The following is an 8,068-nucleotide window of genomic DNA, read 5'->3' as shown; positions in this document are numbered from 1 at the left end:
CACCGTCTTAACCATCGACCATCACCAACGGTACCTCTACTGGCACCTATAATCCAGAAGCTTCACCTATCCTAAAACAAGCTATGTATCAATGGCTTCATGGTAACACCAAGAAGAACAATTTCAATTACTACCATCCATTGTAATAAAGTTTCCAAGAACCAGACGCTCCTCAGCCAACAAGATCATGGTTATCTAATGGTAGTCAAAAGTATGCAACCAATCGAGCAACTTCATATATATATTATTTAATTGGAAACTAGATTATAGATGAAGATCCGATGATAAACACAGTTCATTAGATCTTAGTACTTTGAAATGAAACATCTAGATCTGAAATAATTAGAATTAATACTTAGTTATACGTTAAAACATTCCTTCCTCTTGCTTCTTCACTCATGGAAAACCCACTGCCTTTTAGCGTTAAATCATTACATTGTTAAATAGATCCTTCTTTAATTCATCCTAGTGGTCAATGTTAATAAGAAACATAAATCTATAATAATTATGATAGTCTTTATGTTTTGTAGATCTTGATGTCTTGGCAGCAACTGATGAAATTCTGCTGTGCAATATTTAAGTAAGTTGAAGACTAAGATAAAAAGAAGTGACAAAAAAAGTTAATCATTACTTTAAGATTCATAGCTACAACTTACCAACACCATTAATTACCAAGAAGGATATTTATAACATAAATTGATCAAGTCTCAATGTTATTTAATTACAGGTGGTTTTGGTATTGACAACCAGCCATACATATCGTACATTTAGATTATTGAATCCACTTGAATCATTAAATGCATCTAATTGAATTGAATTGCTCATAAATATAATTAAAATTAACTTATTATTGTAATTATTTGTATTTATGATAACAATATTTTAGGGAAATTTTAATTTACTTTGTTGGTGTTCTGTTGATAATTTGGCCTAACTCAATGTTGAATGTACTGAAGATTTGTTTTTATTTTCATTCAAGTTTTGTTTGCTTACATTTACTATAATAAGAAATGGGTTCGGCGTTTGATGAATGGAAAAATTTATTCTCGGATAGTGCGGAGACGATTTGGTTGAATGAGATCAAGGAATTAAGGAATTTTGCTGTGATTATTCACGTTTTAGGCACAGAGATGACCAGTAAGTTGAATTGCTGTATTCTTAAATTGTAATTTAAATTTTAACTATTATTTCAGAGATACAAAGAATGGCCAATAATAAATTGAAAACGTACAGGGAACAGTTAATGGATATACCTAAAACTTTGTAAGTCTCATGAAGTACATTAAGTGTCTTTAGAAAAATTAACAGTATTTTTTATTTCAGGACTCCAGCATTGAAAAAGAACAAAGGTAATATTGAGATATGCTTAGAGTTTGTAAGACATTTTAATAACTAGCTTTCAGAAACACCACTCTCCACTATAAGCAGATCACATTTAGCAAAGCAATCCTATATAAGTCCAGACATATTTAATTTGGATTCTCCACTAAGTGCCACAATTGATTCTAAACTGAATGAGCAAGTAACTGAGATAGCTACAGATGATGATGATGTGATTATTCAAACACAAAAGCCTCAAAGTCCAAAGATAAGTTGTAAAAGCAGAAAGTATTTCCAAATGAAGAGAAACCAGAGAAGCCAAACTAAACCTAAAACACCAGTAAAGCAGAAATTATTTGTCGATGAAATTATTGAGAACACACCTGTGAATGTATCAAGGGCAAGAAATAAGTCACAGTTCAAGAAGAAATGTGCAAATACTTTTAATAATACTGTAACACATAAATTGGAGAAAACAAAGGAAATGTAATGAGATTAATGCATTTGCTTTTAGTTTTTTTTTTAATATTAAAGATTTGCTTTTTTTTTAGACCTATTGAAGATGATTCTGAGGCAACTGTATATGGTAATTTTGATGACAAATCAATGAGAGTTGATGATATTATTGCAATGGTGCAAAATGCTAATGTGAACAGTAGCACTTCAAAGGCTCATTTGGAAAAGTAAGATTTTGAATTAGTTTTAGTTAAAAAAAAATGTTAATTACTTATGTTTTTATTAGTGTGCAGGAAACAAAACCTAAACAAAAATCTCCCATCAATTGTAAAACCTGTGAGCATCCAAGAAGGTATTGTGCAAAACACGACAGTCAAAATCACACTTTGGCGGAAAATACGTTTACGGGTAATTACTTTAAAGCAGTATATTTTTTTGGTTTAATCTTATATATTGATTGCATTAGGACTTTGGGATATGGATTTTACTGCTAAAACTCATGGGATTACGACAGACAAGTCAACGATGTATTTTTGAATGCTGGACTCATTTATGTATAAAATTAAGTCTCTTGTATAAAATTGTAAGGGCTGTTATATTCCTACGTTTACTTAAAAAAATGTCGGTTTTTTTTTTAATAAAAGATTTTTGTAAATATCACATTGTATAGTCATATATTTAAATTTCTCTTAAGTTCAGATAATTATTGTGCCTTGAATACATATCTTGTTATTTGATCAAAAATATATATTTATAAAAACGTGTACATGATAATAAAGATAAAATATTTGTTTAAATAACTTTAAAGTTGTTGTTATTAGTTGTTGAGGTCTTGAAAATAATAGACAGTTAATTGGAATAGAAATAACAAGTAATAAGTAATATATGATTATTTATTCATTTGTTTAGTATAGAAAACAAATGTATGTAACTAATTTAAAAAAAAACAATCTGCGTGGGTTTGCAAGCTGCATTCTATAGATTTCCACGGCTGGCTTGATCGATTTCGATAGCAGTAAACAATGCTTTGAAATTGCCGGCACCGAATCCCTAACAACGAAATATTTGCATGAAAAAATGCATCATAAATTAACGGATGTGGTATAACTTACGTTATGGTTCCTTCTTTGGATGACCTCCAAGAACAAGGTCGGTCTATCTTGCATATTCTTGGTGAAGATTTGCAAGAGGTAACCCTGATCGTCGTAATCGATGAGGATCTTCAGCTTCTGGAGCACGTCCAGATCTTCGGCGATCTTGACCGGACTGTGCTTCAGCTGTTCCCTCAGGAGATCGTAGTAGCTATCAGGTACTTGTAAAAAGTGCATGCCTCTAGCTTGAAGATTTTTCACCTGTAATCATAATCAAATTAATATAATAAAATTAATGTTAAATATGTGTTTACTGAAGTGATGATGTCTTGGGTGTTGAGAGCGATGTGCTGAACACCGGCACCACCGTAGTACTCGACGTACTCTTCAATTTGACTCTTCCTTTTGCCTGGGGCTGGCTCGTTGACTGGCATCTGAAGATAATTTGTTATTAATTTATTCTTAATGTAATCGATTAATTAAATTACTTTAACGTTCTCTTCGTAATTGCTCATTACGATTGAACGGAGCGCGGAGTATTCCGTGTGCACCTGGGAGTCATCTACAGACCAGAACCTATGGAACTGGAGCACGTCCTCGTACCATTTAGCAACGGATTCCATGCACATATCGGGTTGGTTTCCGACAACGTGATCGATGAAGTCCAACTTACCAGGTGGCCTAAACAAAGAGTTAAAAAGTTAATCCCGATTAATCGAAGAAGTAAAGTGAACTTACAAGTTCTTGATCAGATTGTCTGGAGCGCTAGGAGTAAATCCAGGAAGGAAAGATCCCTTGTAAAGGCTCCTATCCACAAAAGTATGAGTGGTATCTCCATACTGCAAAATAAAACCATTAGTTTCATGTCCCATTAGTTCATTTGATAAAATACCGTTTGGATAACGGCCATTCGGACTTTTCCATGGAAGTCGCTCTCCTCCCAAATATCCTTGATGACTTTAGCGCCCTTCTGCTTGGCGTACATCACGATGTTATCCAAGTCTTCGACGGCGAACGCCACATCCTTGACACCATCACCATGCTTCAGCAGATGATTACCAACGGATGTCTCGTTGGGTTCGTACGCGGAAACGAAAACGAAGACGATCTGAAGAGACGGAATTAATTAGAAACCATTTGACGCAATCCAATTTCTGAATATTATTAAATAAATTTACATAAATCTTACCTTGTTCTGTCGCACCGCGTGCGCCGCATACTTTCTGCTTCCAGTTTCCAAGCCTTTGTAAGCCAAAGGCTCAAATCCTAAGCGCGTCACATAATAGGAAGCGGCCTAACAACAAATCCTCGATAATATTTTCCGATAATTCTTTTTAACTTAACAATAATACCTGCTTTGCGTTTCCAACGTTGAATGTTAAATGATCGAAGCACAGGAATTTTCCGAACTTTGGCTACAATTTAAAGTTTCGTTAATAATTCACAAATAAAATCAATGAGTTTAAACTTACTTTTGGTCCTTTGTCAGTATAAGAGGTCTAGAATGTGAAGAAAGCAAAACGAATATAGTTTTGTAGGGTTTTTGCTAGATAGAACTTAGACTTACCATTGCCACACAAGACACTTGTATTATTGATGCTGTTCAGAGATCAACTAAAATCTGGAGGCCCGTGGAAGAGTTTATATAATTTGTGGGAGATAAACAACTATCGAGTAGTTTGAATAAATTATCAAGCGCCAAGTAGATAGAAACTATTTGACGGCCAAGGTAATCTGGAAAAATTTACATTTCTTTCATCCGACATCAATTTATGAGACGAAGATGAAAATATGTACGGCGTATTTTCTCCTGGCTTCTCGAATTTCTCCTTAAAGTAAAGACGTACCTTACTAAGTCTTATCTACGAAGTCCTATAGGAAGAAAGTACTAAGTTTATAAATCTAGTACTTTCTTGCTCATCAAATTGTATGCAGAGAATTCACATAATTATTCAAACTAAAATGGAATTTTGACCAAAAAAAAGATAAATTATTGAAATTACAGTTAGAAGCAACGATTTCAGAACGACTAGACTTTTTTTAACTAATTTCAATAAATTTGTAGGTCATAATTTTATAAAAAAAAATAAGAAATAAAACTTATACTGTAATTTCCACATATTTAAACTACTTGCATAATATTTGTAAAACATCGCTTCAATATTAAGAATAATATAAAATAACGTTTACAAAACAAACATAATTATACAAAAACAAAGCGTAATTGCGTTTTGCATGTGCGTTCTATTTAATACAAACACGTTATTGAGAGGGACAAATCATGCATATTTAAACCTAAATCAAATTGCGAATCGTTTGTAGAAAACGCGCAATTTCACGATCTGCATGTGACGATTCGAGTTTTCGCATTTTCTCTAAAGATAATTTACGTAATGGAATTGTTTGTTGTTGTTTATTAAGTTTGTCTTGTTTCGAGAAATTAGCAATTTCAATTCTTGTCAGCAAATGGAAAATAGCATTTCTCTGTTGCTGCGCGCTAAGTGTGCACATGGTATTTGCCATTGAAACAAACGAAGTCCTGATCCATTCGGAGCCAATAGGTAACGTTATCTCGGCGTGGTGTGACTTTTTAATTTATTCTGAAAATACTTTACCTGTTTTGAATGAATTAGAATATCAATAAATGAGTAGTTTTTTTTTGCTTCATCTAGAAATATACCATGTTCTTGATTCTCTTGGCTACAGCGGTATAATGCATTTCCTTGTTGAAAAAAAATCTCATTTCAATAGAGTTGTGTAAGTTTAATTTATGTTTGTGTTGTAATTATGTTAAAATGGAAGGTTTAACCCATTTAATGTAAACACTTAATATTTTGTAAAGAAAATGTATTAACAACCAAACAAATGTTGATTGAATTGATGCATACATTTTAACATCAAATTTAGTAAGAGTTTGAACAAAATTGAATCCAAAAGATGTGTTATATGATTTGGTTAAAAAACGTGAGACTGGTAAATTATATTATTCTAAAACTATTCTTAACTGTATTTTGACATTTTATAAACTTACACCATATGAATATTTACTAATATAAATTTTCATTTTTTTTTGTTGATACTTTTATCAATCTGTTGTAGCAATTATATTATAAGTGTGTATATTTGTTAGAAATTGTAAACCTTTTTATACTTTTTTTTAGCATTTTTACTAAGATCTTAGGTACATTGTATAAATTTACTAAGTTTTCACTGCATCATATAAATATTTTTTTATATGTATAAAGTTTACTTGAATTTGTTTTAATAAATATATTTAAAGTGGATGGGAATGGTTGGGAAACTTTAATGAGAAATGGTAATAAAAACATAGAGTTAATCAAGCCAAAGATAGGCTTATCTCTGGGAAAGTTTTGAATGAAATAAGCGCATTGGTATTTGTGTTGTGTATGTATGGAAGTGGGTTTGCCTGGAAAAGCTGCGTCAGTAGTGGAAAGTTCAACACCATGTTTTCATTGATCCCGTATTTCCCGACCTAGTGCAAAGCCCGAAAGCCAACATGGCGGCCACCTGAAGAGTCCCGAAAATAAATAAAGTGCAACAACGGATCGGAATCAGCCGGAAACGGAAAATCCGGTTTTTACTGTGTGCTAGGTGTAAACAGAGGGAGAGGTGTGTGCAGCTGTTACATATGGTCCATATTGGGGGATTACTGATTACGGACTCTCTGGGTAACGATCATTATTCTCGTCCTCGCTTTATTTCGTCGTACAGTTCACTTCCTCATTCAGATTTGTAATTAATTTGGCGTTGATTATGCGCATACGTAATGCAATTTGTTAAAGACGGTATTTTGATAATGGTATATGACTGAATTTTTAAGATGGTGAACGGCATGGCAACAGGAGAGAGCAGCATGGATGATGAAGTCTTCGAGGTCGATGGTTGCAGGAACCTGGAGGTCGACGGCGGACACCAGAGGACGACGCCGTCTCCTACCGGTTACAGGGACTACAAACCTCCGGACGAAGTCCTCAGGTTGTGCGAGACCGACCATTTAGATGATACAGAGTATCTTGTTCATAAGGTATTATTTGTTATCAATACTTTATCTTATTAATGCATTCTGATCTTAATATTTCAACATATATAAATAAATTTAAACCAGAATGTATGTATGCCGTTCGAATATCTTCAGTTTTAGCTTTGGTCTTGCAAAACTTTTCACTTCTGAAAGTTATTTACTCACTAAGTGATATTTACCAAGTACCTTACTTAAGTATTCAACAAGTGTTGAAGTAGTAAACATATAACAATACAAGTTATTACTTATGTAAACACTAATCGTACACTTGTAACTTGACAAGTACTTGTCATTATTGAGTAGTTAGAAAAATCTATTAAAAAAATAGAAATCTTAAGCCTTTAAATATAGTAGCAATACAGTGGTCAACTAAATTGTTTAATAAAATTCGTTTATTTAGGTTGTTCGAAAAGTGAAACATTTAACATACTCGAATTAATGTAAAATTAATGAAAATACAAACAATACAGATGTTCGAGGTTTTTCGAATTTATATAAAGATTTTTCCAAATGTCGATGATACAGAGTATTTTGTTCATAAGGTATTATTTATTTTCAACGCAGTTCAAAATTCTTCTTTTTCGGATATAGTTCTTTGCTATTGAATTAGAGTACATATTTATATTTTATGTTATTTCAACAAAAACAATAATTTGAAGTAAAAATTTAATTTACACGTCATTTTAAGTAATCACTACACTCATTGGTACTTGTTCAAGTAGTGTCTAAAAAATGTCATTTATTAACTGAAGATGATAAAAGCAATTACTTGTGTAAACAATTACTCGTAACTTGCCAAGTAATCTAAGAGTACTTGTTGTGTAACGCGTAGTATTCATCAAAGAAATTCTCTACGATATAAAAGAAATAGTAACAGCTAATAAAATAATAAACATCTCAAGGAAATTAGTGATTTATAGATGATTTTAAGTACTCACTACATGATAATTATACAAAGTAACTCATATAAGTACTTGTTCAAGTAGTGACATATAAAATGTCATTTATTAACTGAAGATGATAAAAGCAATTACTTATGTAAACAATTATACGTAACTTGCCAAGTAATCTAAGAGTACTTGTTGTGTATCGCGTAGTATTTATCTAAGAAATTCTCTACGATGTAAAAGGAATAGTAAAATCTAATAAAATAATAAAC

General features: G+C 32.2%; 3 protein-coding genes across 5 annotated transcripts in view; 2 read left to right on the top strand and 1 right to left on the bottom strand.

The window, feature by feature from the left end:
- Positions 1-563: 563 nt before the first annotated feature.
- LOC108564731 lies at positions 564-2,574 on the top strand. Of its 2 annotated transcripts, XM_017923835.1 has the most exons (8): positions 564-580; positions 980-1,137; positions 1,194-1,263; positions 1,324-1,349; positions 1,404-1,806; positions 1,872-2,003; positions 2,063-2,184; positions 2,243-2,574. In XM_017923835.1, the coding sequence occupies exons 2-8, from the start codon at positions 1,011-1,013 to the stop codon at positions 2,311-2,313; spliced, it is 951 nt and encodes a 316-aa protein (XP_017779324.1). In that variant the 5' UTR covers positions 564-580; positions 980-1,010; the 3' UTR covers positions 2,314-2,574. The 2 variants fall into 2 exon arrangements, with proteins under 2 accessions (XP_017779324.1, XP_017779323.1); XM_017923834.1 differs by lacking the exon at positions 564-580 and having other exon boundaries at positions 951-1,137.
- An 81-nt stretch (positions 2,575-2,655) lies between these two features.
- Positions 2,656-4,513, bottom strand: LOC108564730 (4-hydroxyphenylpyruvate dioxygenase). Its single transcript, XM_017923833.1, has 10 exons — positions 4,435-4,513; positions 4,340-4,366; positions 4,220-4,282; positions 4,057-4,161; positions 3,760-3,975; positions 3,606-3,706; positions 3,356-3,548; positions 3,182-3,301; positions 2,889-3,128; positions 2,656-2,826 (listed from the first exon to the last, which is right to left on the bottom strand). The coding sequence occupies exons 1-10, from the start codon at positions 4,435-4,437 to the stop codon at positions 2,752-2,754; spliced, it is 1,143 nt and encodes a 380-aa protein (XP_017779322.1). The 5' UTR covers positions 4,438-4,513; the 3' UTR covers positions 2,656-2,751.
- Positions 4,514-5,253: 740 nt separating this feature from the next.
- LOC108564728 (ras-related protein Rab-37-like) overlaps positions 5,254-8,068 on the top strand; it is a 28,111-nt gene continuing 25,296 nt past the window's right edge. Inside the window, exons 1-2 of one of the 2 annotated variants that reach the window (XM_017923830.1) lie at positions 5,254-5,428; positions 6,709-6,912. In XM_017923830.1, coding sequence (XP_017779319.1) covers positions 6,709-6,912 — 204 coding nt within the window. In that variant the 5' untranslated portion in view covers positions 5,254-5,428. Of the gene's footprint in view, positions 5,429-6,160; positions 6,557-6,708; positions 6,913-8,068 lie in introns of those variants that run through there. The other variant, XM_017923829.1, reaches the window with a different exon arrangement.

The sequence above is a fragment of the Nicrophorus vespilloides genome, unplaced genomic scaffold, assembly GCF_001412225.1.
Source record: "Nicrophorus vespilloides isolate i.1.1-1 unplaced genomic scaffold, Nicve_v1.0, whole genome shotgun sequence".
NCBI lineage: Eukaryota > Metazoa > Arthropoda > Insecta > Coleoptera > Silphidae > Nicrophorus > Nicrophorus vespilloides.
Note: the sequence above shows the minus strand (reverse complement) of the source record. Positions and strands in the feature narration are given on the sequence as shown.

Coding starts and splice junctions, on each gene's coding strand:
- LOC108564730 (XM_017923833.1), bottom strand. Junction 3,976..4,056: donor ACGCGGTGCGACAGAACAAG/GTAAGATTTATG, acceptor CCGTCTCTTCAG/ATCGTCTTCGTTTTCGTTTC. Junction 3,302..3,355: donor ATTACGAAGAGAACGTTAAA/GTAATTTAATTA, acceptor AATTATCTTCAG/ATGCCAGTCAACGAGCCAGC.
- LOC108564731 (XM_017923835.1), top strand. CDS start 1,011: ATGGGTTCGGCGTTTGATGAATGGAAAAATTTATTCTCGGATAGTGCG. Junction 1,138..1,193: donor TTTAGGCACAGAGATGACCA/GTAAGTTGAATT, acceptor CTATTATTTCAG/AGATACAAAGAATGGCCAAT. Junction 1,350..1,403: donor AGCATTGAAAAAGAACAAAG/GTAATATTGAGA, acceptor ACTAGCTTTCAG/AAACACCACTCTCCACTATA.